This window comes from Pongo abelii, chromosome 19 (genome assembly GCF_028885655.2).
Source record: "Pongo abelii isolate AG06213 chromosome 19, NHGRI_mPonAbe1-v2.0_pri, whole genome shotgun sequence".
Taxonomy (NCBI): domain Eukaryota; kingdom Metazoa; phylum Chordata; class Mammalia; order Primates; family Hominidae; genus Pongo; species Pongo abelii.
In genome coordinates this window covers 88,724,645-88,747,979 of record NC_072004.2, presented here as the reverse complement: position 1 = coordinate 88,747,979, position 23,335 = coordinate 88,724,645, and the positions used below count along the sequence as shown (strand labels likewise).

The following is a 23,335-nucleotide window of genomic DNA, read 5'->3' as shown; positions in this document are numbered from 1 at the left end:
AAGAAAAAGACCGGGTGTGGTGGCGCACACGTGTAATCCTAACACTTTGGGAGGCCGAGGCAGGCGGATCACCTGAGGTCAGGAGTTCAAGACCAGCCTGGCCAACATGATGAAACCCCCGTCTCTACTAAAAAATACAAAATTTAGCTGGGCGTGGTGGAGTAAGCCTGTAATCCCAGCTACCCAGGAGGCTGAGGAAGGAAAATAGCTTGAACCCGGGAGGCAGAGATTGTGGTGAGCTGAGATGGCACCACTGCACTCCAGCCTGGATGACAGAGTGAGACTCCATCTCAAAAAAAAAGGCCAGGCACAGTGGCTCACACCTGTAATCCCAGCACTTTGGGAGGCCGAGGCAGGCAGATCACCTGAGGTCAGGAGTTCGAGACCAGCCTGACCAACATGGAGAAACCCCTTCTCTACTAAAAATACAAAATTAGTCGGGCATGGTGGACTCGGAAGGCCGAGGCAGGAGAATTGCTTGAACTCGGGAGGCAGAGGTTGCTGTGAGCCGAGATCATGCCATTGCACTCCAGCCTGGGCAACAAGAGTGAAACTCTGTCTCAGAACAAAGAAAAAAGAAAAACAGCGCTCTTATTTTTGTCTCCTGCCACCATTGTGTATGTTTTGAATTAGGAAAGGGGGTTAGTTAAGTAAAGAAGGGTATTCCCATATGATAATGTCTTAGGCAGTCACTTAAAATCATGTTTCCAACCATTTTTAATGAAGTGGAAGACAGAATCCATAGTGTTCTGCCTGCACAAGTGCTAATTCCTTGAGCCTGTTTCTCTGGACGGTGGTTCTGTCATTGGTTGTGACAGTACTTTCTGCACAGTACGTATTTTTTAATGTAGTACAGATATTTTAATAAAAAGAATAAAAGAGATGCTCCAAAAGGTGTCTTTTTTTTTTTTTGAGACTGAGTCTTGCTCTGCTGCCCAGGCCGGAATGCAGTGGCGTGATCTCAGCTCACTGCAACCTCCATTTCCCAGCTTCAAGCAATTCCCTGCCTCAGCTTCCCCAGTAGCTGGAATTACAGGCATGTGCCACCACACCGGGCTAATTTTTGTATTTTTAGTAGAGACAGGGTTTCGCCATGTTGGCTAGGCTGGTCTCGAACTCCTAACCTCAGGTGATCCACCCGCCTCAGCCTCTCAAAGTGCTGGAATTACAGGCATGAGCCACCGTGCTTGGCCCAAAAGCTGTCATTTTAAGAAACTTCAAGGGAGGACCAAGGCCTGCGATTCAGTGTGGAGCAGGGAGGATCCAACAGACCCAGCCCTCAGGGAGCACAGTCAGAACAGGGCTGGGAGCGGGATCTGGGGCTCCCCCTCACCTCCCAGGGCCTCCATCTCTGTGCTTCTGCAGACGAGGGACTATGGGACATCCTCATCAAAGACATCCCCAAGGAGGTGAGCTCCTACACGTTCAGCATGGACATCCTGAAGCCGGGCGTGAGCTATGACTTCCGGGTCATCGCGGTCAACGACTACGGCTTCGGCACCCCCAGCAGCCCCTCCCAGTCTGTGCCAGGTACCGGCCTGGGGGCTGAGGGAGTGGGGGAGCCCCACAGCAGAGCCTGGAGGCTGATACTGGGCAGGGGGGACGGATGAGAGGCACCAGGGCACCAGGAGCATGGGGCAGGAACCAAAACGCATTGTCCCCTGGGGGCTGTGAAGACGCAAGTGCTGGTGCCCAGGCCTGGGTCAGCCCTCAAGACCAGAGGAAACTAGGGATCTTCATCTCTGGGGCTCCCTTTCAAGGAACTCCAGAAGCCCTGGGTAGGGGCAGAGCAGAGGGCCCAAGATGCAAACTTCCATGCACTCATCACCCAGGACGTTCATGGGCACCAGGCCATAAACTGTCTTTCCATGGAAACCTCCAGCCCCAACATGGCAGGGTCAGCAGCCTGCAGAGCAGCAGAGACACAGGTGGGCCTTAGGCCTGACTGGGCAGTGCCCGAGTGCAGCAGGGTCACCACCCCTCCCGTTTTCCTCCCCTCATTCTTCCAATCTGGCATGTCTTAAGTGCACAAAGGGCTCTGCTATCTAAACCCGTGACCCAAAATGTTATCACTAACCACGCTGAATACAAAGGCCCCTTCCCCCAAGCAGAAGCACAGCTCAAAGGAACCCAGCCTCCTCCCCCTGCCACACATTGCCCACATTGAAGAACCAAATCTTCTCCTTTCCCCACATTGATAAAACTAAATGCTAGGACAGAAGTGCTTCAAGGCTGAAACAGAGAGCCCATCCCTTGTCCACAGAGCATGGGTAGTCCTGGCTGGGTGCAGAAAGCACAGTGTAGGGGTTTTGAAAAAAGGGAGCTCTACCTGGAAGAGACATCCTAAAGACCCTCTCACCACACTCTGGTTTTTCTTCAGATCGTGTAAATCTTTCACCTTTTACTAAAGAACCCCTGTGTCCATCCTCCCAAATCCCCCTGCCTTCTGCTACCAGGAAAAATTTCACTCCAAACTAAACCTCAGGAAAAGCTCTCTCAGCCTCCTGCAGGCCAGAGAAGCACCTTTCCCCACACAGATTTAGGTATGCTTATCAAGATAGCTCCTAGACAAGTACAAAAGAAAAAAAGAAAAGGGGCCGGGAATGGTGGCTCACGTCTGTAATCCCAACACTTTGGGAGGCCAAGGCAGGTGGATCACCTGAGGTCAGGAGTTAGAGACCAGCCTGGCCAACATGGTGAAACCCCGTGTCTACTAAAAATACAAAGATTAGCCAGGTGTGGTGGCAGGCGCCTGTAATCCCAGTTACTTGGGAGGCTGAGGCAGGAGAATTGCTTGAACCCGGGAGGTGGAGGTTGCAGTGAGCCAAGATCATGCCACTGCACTCCAGCCTGGGAAACGAGTGAAACTCCGTCTCAAAAAAAAAAAAAAAGGGAAAAAGTAGCTAACACACTGCCACTCTCCCCTCCTATGTCCCTGGCAGACATCACTAATCAATCTTAGCACTCTTTCCTGTTGAGCTAGGTAGCCATCTCAGAACTCATCTGACATCAGCCCTCCAGGCAGCCCTTTACTGACTGATCAGAGCGGATACTTGAGGTGAAACTATCCTTACAGAGGTTCTGCCTCATTTGGAGGGCACAGACCCTGCCTTCCCATAGATTGTGAGCAGTTACTAGGGTCCCAACTGGAGCAGAAGATTTGGAAGGAGGAGGGGGCTGAGCACCCTATATACCTGACCCCACCCGTGCTCCAGCCCAGAAAGCCAACCCCTTCTATGAGGAGTGGTGGTTCTTGGTGGTCATTGCCCTGGTCGGCCTCATCTTCATCCTGCTTCTGGTCTTCGTGCTCATCATCCGGGGCCAGAGCAAGAAGTACGCCAAGAAGACAGACTCGGGTGAGTGAGCTGGCACCAGCCATGCTGGCTGGACTTGACTTTTACGTATCTCCTTTTTGGCCAGAACAGGGGTGATCAGGCCCCTCTCCTGGCTCCTGGCAGCGCACCTGCTCTGGTGGGTGGGGCAGCCTAGGGTTTCTACACACGATCTCAATCTCTTATTTTGGTCTCAACTCTACTGAGAGAAAGAGGGGATAACCCAGCCAGGTGGGGAGTGGTATGGGAGAGGGGAGGCCACACAGTCTAAAGGGTGTCAGTCTCCCCCCGACTTCAGGGAACAGTGCCAAGTCTGGAGCCCTAGGCCACAGCGAGATGATGAGCTTGGATGAAAGCAGCTTCCCTGCCCTGGAACTCAACAACAGGCGGCTCTCCGTCAAGAACTCTTTCTGCCGAAAGAACGGCCTGTACACCAGGTACTGGGCCCTCTGCGTGGGTTGGGGGCCAGGCCCAGCAGTGCCCAGGTGGGGAGAATGCTGGGGAAGGCCATAGAGCAGGGAGTGCCCACCTGGCCATACCTTGTCCTGGGAAACACCATTCAAGCCCCAGGGCTGGGAATGATCAGCAGAAAGACACGGTGGGGCCCAAGCAGGACAACTAGGGTCCCAGTCCCCACCATGCCCAGTCACAGCCTGGGGGTGAGGGCGTACTGGGGAGAAATTTACAAGGAGGTAGCTACTAAGAGTTCCTGACAGTGACAGTGGAATGCAAATAACTGGCAAAATTTTGCAAACCAACCTACTGCTGTTCAGAGCCAACTGCCAGGGAAACAGCCCTGCAGATCGTCACTTGCCCCAAAGGCAAGACAGGCCCAGCCAACGCAGACCGAGCAAAAACACCTTAGCGAAGGACGCCTGAGCACCAGCATTATCGCTATGCCCTCCTGTCTTCTTCCCCATTTGGGAAACCCTCTCCCCCAGGTCCTTATTTATACCTATTAAAGGACAACCTCCTATCCCCATCAGCCTCAAAGGGCAGCATCTGAAAGCAGCCCATGAGGACAGGACAAGGCTCGTGGCGCAAGCACAGCTCCTATTTTCTTCTGACTTCTTTCTAACCCCAGCCCCCTCCTAGGCCCTACTCCCTGTGGCCACCGGGCTGCCTATTTCCAAGGGCAGGAGCAGCTGCTGGGGCCCACCTGACCCTCCCCTGTTGTGTGGCGGTTTTCTGTTCCCCGAGCTCAAGAAAGACTGGGCCAGAGGGCTCCTGTCTCCGGCCTCAGCCCTATTGGCATTCCCAGCTCATTGGAGTCGGCAGTCAGGAGGAGTCCAGCCTCTCTCAGGAGCTCACAAAGCTTCCCTCTGTCTGTCTTAGAGGGATGAAGCTATGTGTGTGTTCATCTAGAGGATGGAGGGAGGGGCTCCCAAAGCCGAGCTCTTATCCTCTGCCAAATCCAGCCTTCCAAAGAAAGAGCTGTTTGAGGCCCCCACAGCAGGCCCAGCCAGGCCCAGCATGGCCATAGCAGCCCCGCCAGGCTGGCTCCGGGGCCCTGCCACATGTAACAAGGGGGCATTTCACACATGGCCTCACCTTCCCCTTCCCTTCCCAGCCTCTCCTACCCACAGTGCACACACATCCAGGCCCCTGTGTGCCCCCAAAGCCATGTGTGTACACAAAAATCCCGTTTGCACCAAAGCAGCCCCAGGCTGTGGGGTCCTGAACCCAGCCACGGTGACATCCCCCCCTACATTCACCCTGCATGTTGCCATGACAGCGTTAGCCGGGCACCCCATTTTTCCCTCTTTGTCCTCCTCCATATTCCTACCTCCCAGGCCCAGGACCCTGGAAGGCAGACCCAGGAAGGAGGAGCAGCATAGGGTGACGGGGATCCCTGTTCCCCAGGACCCCACTGTGGTCTCCCTAGGCCAGGGGAGGCTGCTCTGAGTGAGTGCACCTCTCAGCCCCACTCCCCCACTCTCTCCAGGTCTCCCCCCAGGCCCAGCCCGGGCAGCCTGCACTACTCAGATGAGGATGTCACCAAGTACAACGACCTCATCCCTGCAGAGAGCAGCAGCCTGACCGAGAAGCCCTCAGAAATCTCCGACTCTCAGGTGAGGGCAGGAGGGCCAGGTGTCCTGCAGGGGGCAGGGAGCAGCGCCTCCCAGAGTGGGGCAGTGAACGTAGATGGGCTTGCTTTCTTTCCTTCAAGGGGCAGCAAATATTAAGGTGCCCAAGAAACCACCCTGAAGTCATATGTGGGCCATTTGCCTCCTCCCAAGTTCTGCTCGAAGTTTGCAGCCAGTGCTAATGGGGTCCCGGGAACCTTGATCATAGGGGGTCCCCCGAAGAGCATGGCCCTCTCTACTTTCAGGGGTCACCCCACAGGCTCAGTTACTCATTAGGGCTGGCCTGCAAGGGAGCACGCTGAAGGTGCGGAGAGGGAGACTCTGGGGAGAAGGTTGACACACAGCCCTGCATTCCAGGCCAAAGGCCTGGAAAAATGCTCAACTTCACTACTCACGGATCAAAACAGCTTCAGAAACAAAGGGCTGGATGTCCTGGAGCCCCGAGGATGAGAAGCAGTGTAGACCAGGGGGACGTTAAGCTTTGGAGCTTTGGACCTGAGTGTGAATCCTGGCTTTCCTGCCCGTGACCTGGGATGTCCTGGGTGTGCCAAGTAACCTTTCCAAGCCTCAGTTTCCCCATCTATGGAACAGGCAGGGGTGATAATAGGCTCTGTCCTGAGGCTATGGGGAGGATCTGCTGAGATTAGACACAGACGAACTCAGTGTAGAGCCAGGCACACAGCAACCATTCCGTACATGTCAGCTTTTATATGAAGAGGGGGTCGGTGCCTCTGGAAGACACAGAGCTTCAGAGAGCGGCCATTAGGTGGGTCACGCAGGGACGCTGTGTCCCAGGCTGTGGGGGGAGGGGCTGTGTGTATTCCAACCATGCAGCCTTACAGCTTCCCACCCTCGCCCTCTCTGCCTCAGCCAAGCCCAGTGGTTATTGAGGAAAGGGCCACGAAAGGCCACAAAAGGCCACTGCGTCCCACGCCCTGGACCTTTCTGCCCAGGCCTGGGAGAGGAAGTGAAGGAAGAGGTGCCAGCAGGGAGCTGGGCTGCTGGCTGTGCAGGAGGTGCCAGGAAGCCTGGGATCACGTTGTGGGCCCCGTGGGCTGAGGGCCTCCCACTCGCTGCTGTTTTGTTCAACTCCAGGGTTACTGATGGCCTTGGCAGAGCCAAGAAGGCTGGACCTAACTCCCTAGCTCAAAGTTGGCAGGGACAGAGACCCCCAACTTAGCATGGCTTACCCAGGAGCTTGTTGTGGGGGACAAAACCCACGTGATCCAAGTTATGAGTTTTTTTGTTGTTAAGACAGGGTCTTGGTCTGGAGTGCAGTGGCGCAATCTCCGCTTACTGAGACCTCTGCCTCCTGAGTTCAAGGGATTCTCGTGCCTCAGCCTCCCAAGTAGCTGGGATTACAGGCATGCGCCACCACCCCTCACTAATTTTTGTATTTTAGTAGAGATGGGGTTTCACTATGTTCGCCAGGCTGGTCTCAAATGCCTGACCTCAAGTGTTCCCCCGCCTCGGCCTCCCAAAGTGCTGGGATTACAGGTGTGAACCACTGCGCCTGGCCCCACTGTGGTCCTTATGAGGCTCCTAAATAAGTCAGTGCTGCTGCCACTCAGCCATGTGAGAAGCAGCTCGGCTACCAATCAGCATCTGCAATGCGGAGCCCCCACCATTGCGACCTTCAAGTGGGGGCTGATGGGGATGCCACTGGTAGTTCTCCTGCCTGTGACAGTTTGTACAAGGGTACGTCCCTGAGGATCAGCAGCTGCACAGGCCAGGGCCCCTCGGTTTCAGCTGCCAGGAAAAATGACTGCCTCTCTTTTCAAGGACACCCCTTCCCCCAGGTCTTTGGAGAGTGGGTTTTGCATATGCCACCTGGTTTATATTCTGAGTCAGACCACCCAAAACTCACTCTCCAAAATTGGTGGAAATCTGCCCAGTCGTTTTCCTGTGATATGGCAATAAACAAAGTGTCAGTTTGACTTATAAACAAACACATATGATGTGATGTGAGCAAGGCTATAATTCAGCTGGGCGTGATGGGCTAGAGGAGAGAGGGGCTGGCTCTCCCGTAGAGGGCCCAGGGTGCAGGAGAAGGGGGCATCAGGCAGAGGGCAGGATGCACACAAAGACTGGAGATTTAAAGGCCTGTTTGATGGAACTTTAACACTGCAGCCTGGCTGGACGGCAACTTCATTTTCAAAAGAAGAGCCCAAGTTTTGTACCAAAAAAAATGTATATACTTAGCACACAAGTAAATCTCAATGGAAAAGAAATTCCGAGCCAATGGCACATACCATCTAATGTTGATCTTCAGTTCTTGCAGTATCATGGACAGCCTCTTCAAGTGCATTGAAATCAAATTAAGCACACTTTAGAAAGAAGATACACAGAGCAAATCATGTTTTCTTTTTCTTTTTCTTTTTTTTTTTTCTTGAGACGGAGTTTCACCCTTGTTGCCTAGGCTGGAGTATGATGACGCGATCTTGGCTCACTGCAACCTCCGCCTCCCGGGTTCAAACAATTCTCCTGCCTCAGCCTCCCAAGTGGCTGGGATTACACGTGTGTGCCACCATGCCCAGCTAATTTTGTATTTTTAGTAGAGATGGGGTTTCACCATGTTGGTCAGGCTGGTCTAGAACTCCTGACCTCAAGTGACCCACCCACCTCGGCCTCACAAAATGCTGGGATCACAGGTGTGAGCCATAGCACCCACCCGTGAATCATATTTTCTGTACTATTTATTATGCACCGATTTATAATAGCAAACATTTATGAAGTGTTTAGTAGAAGCCAGGAAGGATTCTAAGGATTGTTCGTGAATGACGCCACCTAAGCTTCAGAGTCCTCTACGAAGCACTGGTGGCATTAAGGCCATTTTCAAGTAAAGATGATGAAAAAGAGAGTTGGGAAGGCCCTCACCCCCTGACAACGAGCCCAAAATGCATCCCGCCCCCATTCTCCCTATGACATCTGCCCTGCATACCGGCACAGGTGAGACTCTGTGTGGTACCCGGGAGGAGTAAGTGATGGGTTTGCTCTCTATGAAGCTCATTCATTCATTCCTTGATGGATTTACTCAACAGCTATTTGTTCTGTACCCACAAAATGGAATCAGATGCTATATAGGAATGATGGCTACAGTAGTGGGCAAGACAGACTCTAATGAATGTTGTGTTATAATATGTTATGATTTATTAGGGAAGACCATACGTGTATAAATAACCACGTTTTCATTTCTCATTCAAATATTATGGAACCACAGCAACTTGAGGAAGAAAGTGGTGAACAAAAGCCTTTCTCTTTTTTTTTTTTTCTGAGACGAAGTCTCGCTCTTGTCCCACAGGCTGGAGTGCAATGGCGCGATCTCAGCTCACTGCAACCTCTGCCTCCCAGGTTCAAGCAATTCTCCTGCCTCAGCCTCCCGAATAGCTGGGATTACAGGCACCTACCACCACACCCAGCTAATTTTTGTATTTTTAGTAAAGACAGGGTTTCACCATGTTGGCCAGGTTGGTCTCAAACTCCTGACCTCAGGTGATCCGCCCACCTCGGCCTCCCAAAGTGCTGGGATTACAGGCATGAGCCACTGCACCCGGCCAAGTCTTTCTGTTTCTTTCCTGCGGTGCAGAGGCAGATAAAGCACCATAAGGAGACCACTTCCCCTGGAGGCTCAGAGAGGGCTGCCTGAAGGAGGTGGCATGTATTTGAGCTCGGCCTCAAAGTGTGAACAGGACTGGGTCATGCCTAGAGGGGAAGCGTGCAGGTTTGCAGCTGGCTGGGGCGGGCTTATGTTCTGCTGTCACCCTTCTACTGAATCGCTCTGACCTTTTACCTGTGTTTGCCTCTTTTCCATCAGATTGGGCCATGAGGCCAACAGGCTCAGCTGAGACCTCGTTGCCAGCCTCTCCTTAGCCTGACCGTCCCCCAGATCCTGGCAGCCCAAGCTTGTGCCAAACAAGAAACATGCTGCAGGGCAGAGACAGGCGGGGGAGAGTCAAAGCTACATACTGGGCACCTGCTGTGTGCCAAGCCCTGTGCTTTGTATACTCTCATTTAACATCTAGCTGTCCTGCCATGCAAGTGAAACTATCCCCATTTAACAGCTGGGGAAACTGAGGTTCAGAGAAGTCAAGCAGTATGCCCTTCGTCACAGAGCTCGGAAGTACAAGCAACTGGGATTCAAATCTAGAGCCAGCTTGCTTGGAGGGTCATGCCTACTGCAGCCTGGCCTCGTGCAGCTGCCCAGCACGGAGAGGAGATTGAAGGAAAGAGGCCTTCACTGCCTCCAACCCCACCCCAAGTGACCTCCCTTGAGCCTCCTGACCACAGGCATCTCTGACAGCCGGTTGTGGGTGGGGGGGAGGGGTACACGTTGGCTGTCACTTTACCTATAAGGGCACAGGTGGCACATATGACACTGCTTCTGAGCTGACATTTTTCAAAGGACATTCTTGGGAGATTTCCAGCTATCTTAGCACAGGGAGCCCAGAGCCTCGACAAAATTGTGCCTCCAGGGGCACAATTCTGAGATTCTTCAGAGACATACGGGAGACACATCACCCCTACCCCACCTTTAATCCAGAGGCTGCAGCCCCTGCAGAGAGACCCTGGCTGGCCCCCCGGGTAGAGGCATCCAGGGGACAGGTGGAACACCCTGCACAGATGCGATGCTGCCGGCTTCAGGCTAGAATCAGTGCAGAGCCCCTGGGACCGTGGATGAGGGAGGAGCTCCTGCTTCCAGTCTCCCACGGAGTTTCACAGGGTGACTTCTCTGTCATCTTGGGCAACACATTCCTCCCAGACTTCATGAGATTCAACAAGATAAGGGTCCCCTGCCTGACCCCAAGATCTCAACACCGTCCCCAAGGCTGAGTCTGGTGCCAGATCCTTTGGGCTGGAGATGAACAAAACAGCAAAAGGGCTTTGCTTTGCTTCCTCTTTTCTCCAGGGGTCCTGCCTCCCTTCTGGCCCTCCCTCCCCACTCCCATCACCAGGCCTGGAGTCTGTGCTCCCCCTCCGCAGACCCCAGTAATTGCTGATTGAGTGGCTTTGAGGAGCTGTTAAGAGACCAGGGAGACGAAGCAGTCACTTGATTGCCTGGCGGCCTGGCAGGACAGCCCCTGAAAGGCCCCCTTTGTGCTGGGCCAGTCCCTGGGAAGCTGCATTCAATTACCGAGGCCCGTGAGAATTGAAAGCTGCAATAGGAGCCCCTGGTTTCCCCCTCGCTTTCTTCTCTTCTCGCCCTACCCCCACTCCGAAAAGAAACAGATGTTCAGGGAGATGGAGGCGGGAGCAGCAGTCGCTGATGCAAAGCCCTCCTGCTTGGGCTTTGGAAGGCGGAGCGGGGGAAGAGGCCGACCAGACACTCGCCTGCCTGGCCCCTCCCGCAGCGTGGGCTCTGTTTGGCTCCCTGCTCTTCCTTCTGGTGCCTTCCATCCCCGAGATGCTGCCCATAGAGTGCCTGGGATCAGTAGGCATTTGGCAGATAGTAGCTGGTAGGACGAGGATGGTCTAGATGAGTGGGCTTTGGGATCTGGGCCCCTAGGAGGGCTAGAGAATCCCAGTCCCCACCTTGCTTCCAGTCCGGACATGCCCCTCTCTTGGAGTCGGGGGTTAGGGGGTGGGGTAGCAGCTAACCTTCTTCTCCCATTCCAGCTGCCTGAGCACTTAGTCAGCCTCCCCGGCTTCCTGGCCCCTTCTAATCCCTCCCAGGGGAGCTTTGAGGCTTCTCACTCCATCTCTTCCCTTTCCCAGCCAGGCCCACCCTCACTGTCCCCATTGATAATACCTTTTACAGCATTCTCTCCCGGGTTAGCTCATTTCACCCTGTGAACTATGGGACTCTACCCGTTTTACAGACAAGGACACTGAGGCTGAGAGAGCCTGAGTGATGGCTCCACACTTCCTCTGCTGCTAAGAGCCAGAACTTCCCCCATGACACAAGCTCCTCCCCGCAGAGACTCGTTTCACTGTGGGAGGGTCCCACAGTCATCCTGGGGTTCCTTCCTCTGCAAGGCTGGGGCCTGGAGCTAGCCAAAATCCTAGAACCCCTGGAGCTGATGCTAACAACTGTTCAAGTCAGTTAGTGGGTGGAGAGACCGAACCTGTAGAGAAAACTGGGGGACATCCCTGTCTGGTCCCCCGCACTCACAGACCCTCACTGCTCCTGGGCGGGATGGACCCCCAGCCTCCTGCCTCACAGATCCCCGCTGCTCCAGGCCAGCCTCGCTCGGCCCAGCTTCAGGTGCCCCTGCTCGGCATATGGAGTCTCCCAGGCATGCCTGTGCCTCCTCTTTGTTTTCCTGGGCCGGCAGCTGGGCAGTAGGCACAGAAAGGGGCTTGTATTGTGCTGCATTGCGTCATGGGGCAGACCGAGCCCAGGGACTTTCCATTGTCTTGGGCAGCCGGCTGTGCCTGCCAAGAGGATTGAGGTCCTGGCGGGGGAGTGTCTGCTGTGGGGGTGGTAAGGAGAGTGGCTGGGGTTGTAGAGGGGTGAGGAGAGGGAGGGGAGGGGCGAGAGAACACAAATTAGCAGATGGACTAGGGAGTATTTAATTCCTGCTGGGAGTCGGGGTGGGGGGTTTGGGGGGAGCTCTCGTTCCCATCCTGTGGTCTCCAGGCAGGAGTGTAGGAGTTAAGAGGTGTGTGGGCTTTAGAAAATCAGGCAGATTGGAGTTCAAGCCTGGCCGGGTCACTTCCCCAGCAAAACCCTCACCCTTTCTGTACTTTATGTGCCCGTCAGTACCCAAGCAGCGTCGGTGCTCAGGTAGCAATAGGAGCTACAGCACAGAGGTGTGAAAACTAAATACAGTTGTGCATGTCAGCGTTTCAGACTGTCTGGAAGAGGGCCTGCTCCATTAGCGGGGATCATTATAGTTCTATTCATTGTAGCTACATCCCTCGAGATGTATCCCCATGTTATGAAGGACTCCGAGTTCCTGAGAACAAGCCGTGCATCTCATTTCCCAAAGCCCAGACCCTCTGGACAAAGGTCCCCACTCCATTTTCTTTACCTGTAAAGCAGGACACAGCTCCCCATCCCAAACTTGTCTGGATTGGGCTAACTGGCTTTTATGTTCTACTTGGATTACTGTGATTCACTAACTGCCCCCAGGCAGGGGCATTAGCTGGGCAGGACTGAGGAGGCCTGGGTAGGGTCCTCTGAGCTGCAGTGCACTGAACGTGTGCTGTGCACTGAAATCAGAGCACTTCTCTTCCAGAGAGTTCTGAGGGTGGGCCCATCTGTTGTGTTATTAGCTCTCAAAACATTGCTGGGAGCTTAGGGTAGGGGAAGCGGTGCACGATGTTTTTAGCTCCACAATTCAGATTTCACTTTCCAACCGAGATTGATTCTTGTTTGGGGCTGATGTCCCCAATAGATATATGAAGCCTGTGCCTACCCAGGCCATCAAAGTGTCAAAAAAAAAAATGTCAGGAATAATTTAATATTTTTATCTTTAAAAGAAAAAAAGAACTTCAGGCTGGGTGTGGTGCAATTATGCCTGTAATTCCAACACTTTGGGAGGCCGAGGCAGGAGCATAGCTTGGGCCCAGGAGTTTGAGACCAGCCTAGGCAACAAAGAGAGACCCCTGTCTCTTTAAAAAAAAAAAAAAAAAAAAAACAGGCCGGCCGCGGTGGCTCACACCTGTAATCCCAGCACTTTGGGACGCCGAGGTGGGCAGATCACCTGAGGTTGGGAGTTCGAGGCCAGCTTGACCAACATGGCGAAACCCCATCTCTACTAAAAATACAAAAATTAGCCAGGTGTGGTGGCACATGCCTGTAATCCCAGCTACTCAGGAGGCTGAGAGAGGAGAATCGCTTGAACCCGGGAGGCAGAGGTTGAGGTGAGCCAAGATCGTGCCACTGCACTCAAGCCTGGACGACAAGAGCAAAACTCCATCTCAAAAAAAAAAAAAAAAACTTTAAGGTTTTCATTACATGAAAATTCTGAACTTTGGTTTAGATTTTTCTCATGCTTAGTTTGTAACCAAGTACTGCTTTTAAGTTGGATCACACGTGGACAGGCACAGGCATTTTTCACTGTCCAGAGCCTCTAAAGGTCTTAATTTGGCTCTGGCTTTGTCTCCAGTCACAAAGTAAAGCAGAAGCTGGACCAAGATGATAACTTAGTAGGTTGTGGTTGAACCTCAAAAACATGACACTGTGTCAGAGAAGCCAGACACAAAAGACCACATATTATATGATCCCATTTATATGAAAGTCCCAAATAAGTTAACCCCTGGAGACAGAAAACAGATTAGTGGTTGCCAGGGGCATGGATATAGGGAGTGCCGGGTGGGGGCAGAGATGGGGAGTGACTGCTTCCTGGGTACAAGGTTTTACTTTGGGGTGATGGAAATGATTCAGGGCTGGATAGAAGTGGTGGTTGCACAACACTGCGAAGGTCCTAATGCACTGAGTCATAGACTTTAGAATGGTTCACTTTCGGTTATGTGAACCTCACTTCAATTGAAAACAAAGGTAGGCTGGGCACGGTGGCTCACGCCTGTAATCCCAGCACTTTGAGAGGCCAAGGCAGGTGGATCACTTGAGGTCAGGAGTTCAAGACCAACCTGGCCAACATGGTGAAACCCCATCTCTACTAAAAATACAAAAAATTAGCCAGGCATGGTGGCAGGTGCCTGTAATTTCAACTACCCCAGAAGCTGAGGCAGGAGAATCACTTGAACCCGGGAGGTGGAGGTTGCAGTGAGCCCAGATTGCACCATTGCATCCAGAGTGAAACTGCATATCAAAAAAAAAAAAAAAGAAAAAAGAAAAGAAAACAAAGGTAAAGTAGAGTAGCTCATGCCTGTAATCCCAGCACTTTGGGAGACCAAGGCAGAAGGATCACTTAAGCCCAGGAGTTCTAGACCAGCCTGGGCAACATAAGGAGATCTCATCACAAGAGAAAAATGTTTTTAAGTTAGTGGGGCGTGGTGGCATGCACCCATAGTCCTGGCTACTCAGAAGGCTGACATGGGAGGATAGCTTAGCTCAGGAGGTTGAGGCTACAGTGAGTTAGGATCACACCAGTGTGCTCCAGCCTGGGCAACAGAGTGATTCCCTGTCCCAAAAAAAAAAAAAAAAAAAAAAAAAAGAATAAAAAAGAAAGAAAATAAAATTTGCCAGGCGTAGTGGCTGACGCCTGTAATCCCAATACTTTGGGAGGGTGAGACGGGTGGATCACTTGAGGTCAGGAGTTCGCCAACATGGTGAAACCCCTAAATATACCAAAAAAATTAGCCAGGCATGGTGGCACATGTCTGTCATCCCAGCTACTCAGGAGACTGAGGCAGGAGAATTGCTTGAACCTGGGAGTCGGAGGTTGGAGTGAGCCAAGATCAGGCCAATGCACTCCAGCCTGGGCAACAGCGAGATTCTGTCTCAAAAAAAAAAAAAAAAGAAAGAAAGAAAAGAAAAAAAAAAAACTCAGGTCTTCTGATTCTATCAGGTATCTCTCAGTTCTGGGCCAACCCCATAGTAGATCCTTCCAGTTCGGGATCTCCATTGAAGGAAGCAGCAGGCGGGCACAAACAGGCACCAGACCCCCTTGGCAGTGAGGGGGCTGGGAGGCCCACAGTCCAAGTCTTGAAAGAGGCAGGGCAGAGTTTTGAACCAGAATGCCCTGTGCCTTCCGGCCCCAACCACAATGGCCTGTTCCTACGGGGCCACTGACACACCCTGATTCTCTGTCCTCCCAGGGAAGTGACAGCGAGTACGAGGTCGACTCAAACCACCAGAAGGCCCACTCCTTTGTCAACCACTACATCAGTGACCCCACATACTACAACTCGTGGCGGCGACAGCAGAAGGGCATCTCGAGGGCACAGGCCTACAGCTACACGGAGAGCGACTCCGGTGAGCCAGACCACGCCGCCGTCACCAACAGCACCAGCACCCAGCAGGGCAGCCTCTTTCGGCCCAAGGCCAGTCGGACTCCAACGCCCCAGAACCCCCCTAACCCCGCAAGTCAGCAGAGCACCCTCTACCGTCCCCCCAGCAGCCTGGCCCCAGGCTCCCGGGCTCCCATAGCAGGATTTTCATCATTTGTTTGACATCAGAAGAGGAAAAAGCAAGAAAGAGAAATGGCACCAAACTCCTCCTTCACCCCTCCTCTCACCGCCTGCCAGAAAACAAAAACACCAAGAAACCAAGTCAACTTTTCACCTCCTGAGTTTATTTTTCCAGAGATTCCAGGGCCAGCAAAGCCGGCGTTCAGAAGGAGGGAGAAAACATGAGAGGATGTGTGTGGCCAGCAGCTCTTCGGCTTGGAGATGGTGGAGTTCACTGCTCCCTTGGGAATTACATGGAGCTGGGGAAGTGGCTGTGTCACCGCTGTGGACACGGAGTGGGGTGGGCATCTGGAGAGAGAGGGGGAGCGAAGGCTAAGGACTGGAGGCCACCAGGCAGGCGTGGCTGAGGGAAGAAAAAGCTTCTGGATGTCCACCCAGCTGCCCCCTTCCAGCCCCTCCACGACCAGTGGACCCACTGCCGCTGCTCTCTGCAAAAAGGATGGGCATCCCGGAGGCCACGCCTGCCTTCTCTCCCTGCTCCTCCTTCCCTCCATGCACCATCACCGTGGCTGGCAGGCATCGGACAGCCTTGTCCAGACCCCCTGCCGTGTCCTGGCAACCTGTACTGCCCATCTTCCCTGCTCAACTTCTCCACCAAGCATTTGGTTTATTTAGAAAAAGGAAGGAAAAAAAAAAAAAAAAACCTAAAGGGTGAGAATTTGCTTAGCGCCTTCCTTGTTCCTGCATATTTTTTAAAATTTTGAATCCAAGGAAGAGAGCCCAAGGGTAGGGGAGAAGCCCCCCACAACTGACCCCTGCCTCCCTGTGCTAGAATTGACTTTCCTGAGCACGGACAAAGAAAGGTGAAGTCTGGGGAGCAGAGGTGTAAATAAGGCGACTGGCCTGGGCACTGTGGGATGATTAGGTTTAATGCATTGTGGGCAAGATAAGAATGACGCTTTGACTGTTCTCTTTCTTCCAATCCAGGTTCCATCCATCCTCTCTTTAAAGGGGTAGTTAGCTTCCCAAGGCTGGGGAGTGAGGCACAGCTGAGGGATCTCCCTCTGGGCAGACACGTCACTCTCCACTGGATAGATCCTCAGCACACACACACACACACACACACACACACACACACACACATCTCCCATGCACTTGCAAGGAACAGGGTCTAGGGATCCTCTCCAGAACAAACTCATCTGGGCCTTCCTAGCCAGACAGCACACTCACTTTCAGATCTGTGTCCCTCTCTCTGTCACCCAGCAGCCTCCTAAGCACAGAGGCACAGGAGCCCAGAAGGGTGGCCCAAGTCCCTGGTCCAGAGCCTGGAACACCCAGAGTTTGCTCAGTCTGCCTAGCACCCAGTTTACAGGCAAAGAGGCAAAGACACCCTAACCCCCAGTAACAGCTTCCAGGCTGGGCTCCACCTGGCCAGGGCGGGGAGGGGAAGGGGCAGGTCAGGAAGCTCAGTCCAAAGTGGACCCAGCATTCGAATTGCACGCCCAGCAGGGGCAGGTCAGATGGGACCAAGTGACAAGAATAGCTGATGGGAGGGAAAGATTTTACACACACACACACACACACACACACACACACACAATCTGCTCCAAGGAGTGTTCTGCAAAAAGCCACATCTAGTGGCCAGGATCTTCCCGTCCACTTGGTACTTACGGATGCCAGGGTTTAGGGAGAGGCCTATCTAACTCCATAGGTTGTCCAAGGCCCTCTGTGCCCTCAGCCAGCCCTGTAAGGTCAGCCCAACACCTGCCCCACCGCTGAGATGGGTGGCAGATGGCCCACAGGGGCCTGTCTGATTCAGCGTGAGCCCCATCGTAGAGCAGGGCTCCGTGTGTGCACTGTTTACAGGCGCTGCTGGCCCTGCCCAAGAGATGATGCTCTGTTGGGGTGGGTGAGCAGAGTTCGAGAAAGCCCGAGTAGGAGATTTGGGAAACAAGCCAAGGTAAGAGAGAGCCTGGACCCCTCCCCAACAGCCCCAAGTCAGTCACTATGCTAGTGGTGACCGCGAAGGAAAGTCAGGGTCTGGGACCCAAAGAACGGGCACGCCCAGCCATGAGTTTTTCCTCAAGCACTTGACCCCTGGGAAATGTGAACGGGGAGATGCTGGAAGATGGCTCAGCAGACAGGCCAGCCCAGCTCCAGTGTCCAAACAGCTGTTTCTCCAATGAGGAGGCCTGGGAAGGGAAGCACAATCTTCCCCAAAGGAGAGCCAAGGGCTGAGGTTTTGCCCCTCCAGGAAGTAAGGTGCTCTCGGGGCCTCCTTGGACTTGTCTGGGGGCTGCAGTGGAGTCAACTGGACACCCTGCCCCACTCCTGCCTCCTCCGCCCCCACCCTCTGCAGCATCTGGCGTCTCCATGGCAGCACATCTGCAGCTGCTGGCCTGTGATCGTGCTGCACAGCTTTCTTTTCTTTCCTCTCATCTTTTTTTTTTTTTTTTTTTTTTTTAAATAACTTCATCCTTTTCCCTCTCTGCTGAGCATTTAACCATTTAAGGAAGTTCCCAGTTTGCATTAGGGAATTATTTAAGCCCAGCCCAGTGAGGGATTATTTGGGAGGAAGCAGGGGTGAGTAAAAACATTGTGTCTGTGTATATATTGCCCATGAGGCCAATTTTCCTTTGCCTTTAATGAATCACCTGGTGCACTAAGATATTCCACCCCCTCACTCCCCACACGCTCATTCGCACCCATGCTGACACCTATGTGTACACGCAGGATGGTGCCCATGCACGCCTGTTCTTACGCACATGCACACACAAATATGCACAGAACACACATCAGTATGTGTGTTAGCAAAGAGACTCCTGAACTCCCTCTGATGGCTCAAGCCATCTCTCCCCTGTGAGGTACAGGTGGCCTGGGTTGCTTGCACTTGGGGCGTGGCTGGGATCTATTGTCTGAGAGGGTGAGGACACCATGCAAATTTAGACAAGCCCATGAGATCAGGCTGGGCCCGTGGTGAAAGTCCCACACTTAGTCAATACTCACTCATCTGGAATATTGTCTCCACAGCCCCAGCCACAGCTGGAAGCCCAGGCCTGCAGCTGTGGAACTCTAGATTTTTTAAGGACACATCTCTTTGCCCTTGTTTACATATCTACTGGCACAGCCGAGGCTCCCAACCGTCCTCCCAGACACCTGGCCACATTAGAAAGGGGTGGTGGGCCCTGCCCGTGGGTAATGGGGACCCTTTCTGGCCTGTGATTTTCTGTGCCAGTGATGCCAGGGCCCCTGCCTGTGGGACTCCACCCAAAGCAGGTTCACACCAGGACACACCTGGCACCATTGGCATTGCCTCCCTGTGCCCTAAGCAATCTCCCAGTGTTGCACCCAGGAGCCCATGCTGGGCACACCAGGGCTTTCCCCTTCCTGGCTGAGCCTCCAGAGTTGACGTCAGCTCCACACCCACACTGCCAAGACATACCAAAAAGATGCTCTGGGCTCCAGAACCACCATTCTCCTAGGGCTCCAGAGAGTTTGCAAACCCAGGCTGCCTCCCCTTCTGTCCACCCCTCGCCCCCTGGCCCCCGAAACTCCTACCCCCAAACCTGACACTGCCGTGATTTAGAGGAAACAAGGACACAGCGGGGGCTACCCCACCTGGTGCACGCTGCCTCGAGGCCTTCTGTTGCTGCCCACACCTCCCTGGGCAGTGCTTCTAAAGGTGCCAGAGCCTCACCACAGTGCCACTCTGGCTGGGCAGGGGCTTCCCTCAGCTTCCCAGAGTGCACATCTGAAGGTGCCTACCCTGGGTGAGGGGCTGGTGGGCAGGAAGCTAAAGGGGAGACCATCTGAGCAGCCGCCACCTGCTCCCCAGTGCCTCTGTATGGCCCTATCCAGGGATACCCACGGGCATGCGCACATGGCAATCCTGACCACCTGAGCACAGGTGCCCCCTTGGGACCACCCCCCTTCTCTTTGTTTCCATCAGAATAACCAAAAGCATTTAAACGTGTTACCTTTCTCCATCCATCTAGACTCCAGAAACAAAAATCAACACAAATCTTTATTTTTTGATTTAAAAGATATAACAAAAAATTATGAGGAGAGTATTCATTATGGCAGGTGTCTGTCTGTAAGAAAAAAAAATATATCTCTATGTCATATAGCGTGTTAGCAGGTTTATTTTTTAAATGAAAGGTAAGAAAGAAATTGATTTGAAATATATACCATGAGAAGTCCCATGTCCTGTCAAACTGTCAGTATTTTATAAATAAACTTTTTTTTTTTGGAGTTTTGAAGCAACATTCTTTTCCTTCCTGTTACGTGAACGGGGTCACCTGTCCCAGTATCATACCCAAGCAGTTCATTTTTAGCCATGCTGTGCTTTTGCAGAGAAGAGTCAAGGATCTGACTCATCTGCTCTCTTAATGCATAAGTGAGTGCCTTCCAGTGAAATGCACTATTTTATTTATTTTAAACTTTTAGAATAAGAACCTACTTGATGTAATGTGCAAATTATAGTGAATAATAATAATACTAATAATAGCAATAGCTAACATGTCTATGGCATTGACTCTGTGCCAGGCACAGTTCTAATCACTTTATTAAGTCATGGAATCCTTGTGACAGTCCCAAGGAGGAAACCTGGGACATTTAACCGGTCAAATACAGTAGTGGGGAAGAAACAATGACTACGCACACACAAACACACACACACAGAGTAAGGTAAATCTGCTAAGAAGATGGGTGGTGAAATGGCACTTTAAGTGGCTTGCCCTCGGGGAGTGGTGGAGCCAGGATTTGTACTAAAGCCTTCTGGCTCTCAAGACATAATGCCGCCTCTCTGATATTTTAAGGCAAGCTCCTTGTCCATTTTTATTTTAATTTCTACGGAGCTAGCACCCTACTTCCCAGTGTTCTTAATGCCATGAGAAACGCTATGTTGTTTGGTGGATCTAACCCAGTTAATCTACCCAGGGTTAGAGTTAGGGCTTAGATTGCCGTATTTATGAGTACAGTGGTGTTGCATTATACCACATTTATCTCACATTACTTAAGTCATGTGGACTTAATAGACTCAAGAGAAACAGAGGGAAAATCTCTCTCTCGCTCGCTCTCTCTTTTTTTTTTTTTTTTTGAAACGGAGTTTCGCTCTTGTTGCCCAGGCTGGAGTGCAATGGCGCAATCTCGGCTAACCGCAACCTCTGCCTCCAGGGTTTAAGCGATTCTCCTGCCTCAACCTTCCTGAGTAGCTGGGATTTACAGGCATGTGCCACCACGCCCGGCTAATTTTGTATTTTTAGTAGAGACGGGGTTTCTCCATGTTGGTCAGGCTGATCTCGAACTCCCAACCTCAGGTGATCCACCCGCCTCGGCCTCCCGAAGTGTTGGGATTACAGGCATGAGCCACCGCATCCGGTCTTTTTTTTTTTTTTTTTTTGAGACAGAGTCTTGCGCTGTCACTCAGGCTGGAGTAGTGGCATGAGGCATGAACACAGATCACTGCAGCCTCAACCTCCTGGGCTCAAGTGATCCTCCCACCTCAGCCTCCCAAGTAGCTGAGACCACAGGTTCATGCCACCACACCCAGCTAATTATTTATTTTTTGTAGAGGTGAGGTCTCATCCTGTTGCCCGGGCTGGTCTCAAATGCCTGGGACCAAGCAATCCTCCCACCTCAGCCTTCCAAAATGCTGGGATTACAGGCATGAGCCACCGTACCTGGTAAGGAAATCATTTTAATAGGGCATGTAATGCCACTCAATGAGTACACTTATTTTGCACAGTGTACATTATTGCATCATGCACATCAGACATTCATACGGAGGCTGCTCAACTAACCAAACACAACTAAAGCAGGGAATTTCATATATATATTTTTTTCATATATATATATTTTGTTGTTTTTGTTGTTGTTTGTTTTTTTTCTTGAGATGGAATCTTGGCCTGTGGCCCATGCTGGACTACAGTGGTACAATCTCTGCTCTCTACAACCTTCCGCCTCCCTGGTTCAAGTGATTCTCCTGCCTTGGCCTCCCAAGAGCTGGGATTACAGGAGCCCACCACCACACCTGGTTAATTTTTATATTTTTAGTAGAGATTGGGTTTCACCATGTTGGCCAGGCTGGTCTCAAACTCCTGACCTCAAGCCGTCCATCCACTTCAGCCTCCCAAAGTGCTAGGATTACAGGCATGCACCATTGTGCCCGGCCTCTAACCCACTCTTTTATTTATTTATTTATTTATTTATTTATTGCAACTTTCTGTTTCCAAAACATTGAATATAATTTTCAGAAAAATAGTTATTCTCCTTTTCTACTCATATTTTATCTACTTACATCATATTTAATTAAATTATGCAATTACTATAAAAAGTACAACTGGCATAAACAAGTTCAGAAACAATGATAATTGACTCCTTGTAAACATACAACTCAATTTCAGCAGGAGCAGACGTATGCTGGCCTGATAGAAAGCAGCCTGCTACCTTCAGCATTCAGGCTACTGTGTACATCTCTTTGTTTTGCAAAAGGAATATAGGGTATCCATCAGTATGGCTAGTTCACTAAACGGGGGTCAGATAAGACTGCTTCTGGACATATCACGCACAAACCGTGTATACTGTACTTTATGACCAATTTTCAAGTTGATGAAGAGATTTTCAAGGGTAATTTTGACTACAGATAATTTTGATCTTATACATCATTTGGAATCCCACATTACACATAACCCCATGCCTGCTGCTCTGAGGATGTTTGGTTAAAAGATAACATAGCCGGGTGCAGGGGCTCACGCTTGTAATCCTAGTACTTTGGGAGGCTGAGGCAGGCGGATTGCCTGAGGCCAGGAGTTTGAGACCCGGGCAACATGGTGAAACTTCGTCTCTACTAAAATACAAAAAATTAGCTGGGCGTGGTTGTGGGCACCTGTTAATCCCAGTTACTGAGGAGGCTGAGGCTCAAGAATTGCTTGAACCCAGGAGGTGGAGGTTGCAGTGAGCCGAGATCGCGCCATTGCAGTCCAGCCTGGGCAACAAGAGGGAAACTCCAAGAAAGAAAAGAAGAAAAGAATGGGAGGAGCAGAGGAGAGGGGAGGGGAGGGGAGGGGAGGGGAGGGGAGGGGAGGGGAGGGGAGGGGAGGGGAGGGGAGGGGATGGGGGAGGTGGGAAAGGAAGAGAAGGAAAGAAAATAACATGGAAGACATTCTGGACCTGGAGTCAGAAGAGTGGGTTCTGATTCTAGAATGGTCCCTTGCAAATGGAGAGACTTAAAGCATCTTTTCTCAGGGGAAGTGAGTGACCCCTGATCTACCACCAATCAGGTTATTATAAAGATCAAATAAAATAATGGGACTTGGAGGAAAATGCTTTGAACACCAAAATGTGGCCGGCACAGAAGGCATTTCTCTTCTAGACCTGCCAGAAGGCTCACAGTGTCCCTTAATTCCTTTTTTCTTTTCTTTTCCTTTTTTTTTTAGACAAGGGTCTCTCTCTTGCCCAGGCTGGAAGGCAGTGGTACAATCTCAGCTCACTTCAGCCTCAACATCCTGGGCTCAAGTGATCCTCCCACCTCAGCCTCCTGAGTAGCTGGGACCACAGGCACACGCCACCACACCCAGCTAGTTTGTGTGTGTGTGTGTGTATTTTTAGTAGAGATGAGCTTTCACCATGTTGCCCAGACTGGTCTTGAACTGCTGGGCTCAAGGGATCCACCCACCTTGGCCTCCCAAAGTGCTAGGATTACAGGCATGAGCCACCACACCTGGCCAGCGTTCGGTTCCTTAATTCCGATCTTCCTCCTCATTGATTTTGAATCCTAGACTGGCCCCTCCCTAATTGTGGCCAGTGAACTTTGGCCATCTACAGCTCTGTAACTGGTCAAATACAGTAGTGGGGAAGAAACAATGACTACGCACACACAAACACACACACACAGAGTAAGGAAAATCTGCTAAGAAGATGGGTGGTGAAATGGCACTT

General features: G+C 51.8%; 1 protein-coding gene across 3 annotated transcripts in view; it reads left to right on the top strand.

Annotated features, from left to right (window-relative positions):
* The window catches only part of SDK2 (sidekick cell adhesion molecule 2), a 314,110-nt gene extending 294,462 nt beyond the window's left edge, over positions 1-19,648 (top strand). For 2 of the 3 annotated variants that reach the window (XM_054535716.2, XM_024235631.3), the window contains 5 exons: positions 1,366-1,530; positions 3,216-3,356; positions 3,631-3,769; positions 5,278-5,404; positions 15,086-19,648. In XM_054535716.2, coding sequence (XP_054391691.2) covers positions 1,366-1,530; positions 3,216-3,356; positions 3,631-3,769; positions 5,278-5,404; positions 15,086-15,439 — 926 coding nt within the window. In that variant the 3' untranslated portion in view covers positions 15,440-19,648. The remainder of the gene's footprint in view (positions 1-1,365; positions 1,531-3,215; positions 3,357-3,630; positions 3,770-5,277; positions 5,405-15,085) is intronic. The other variant, XM_054535717.2, reaches the window with a different exon arrangement.
* Positions 19,649-23,335: the final 3,687 nt, after the last annotated feature.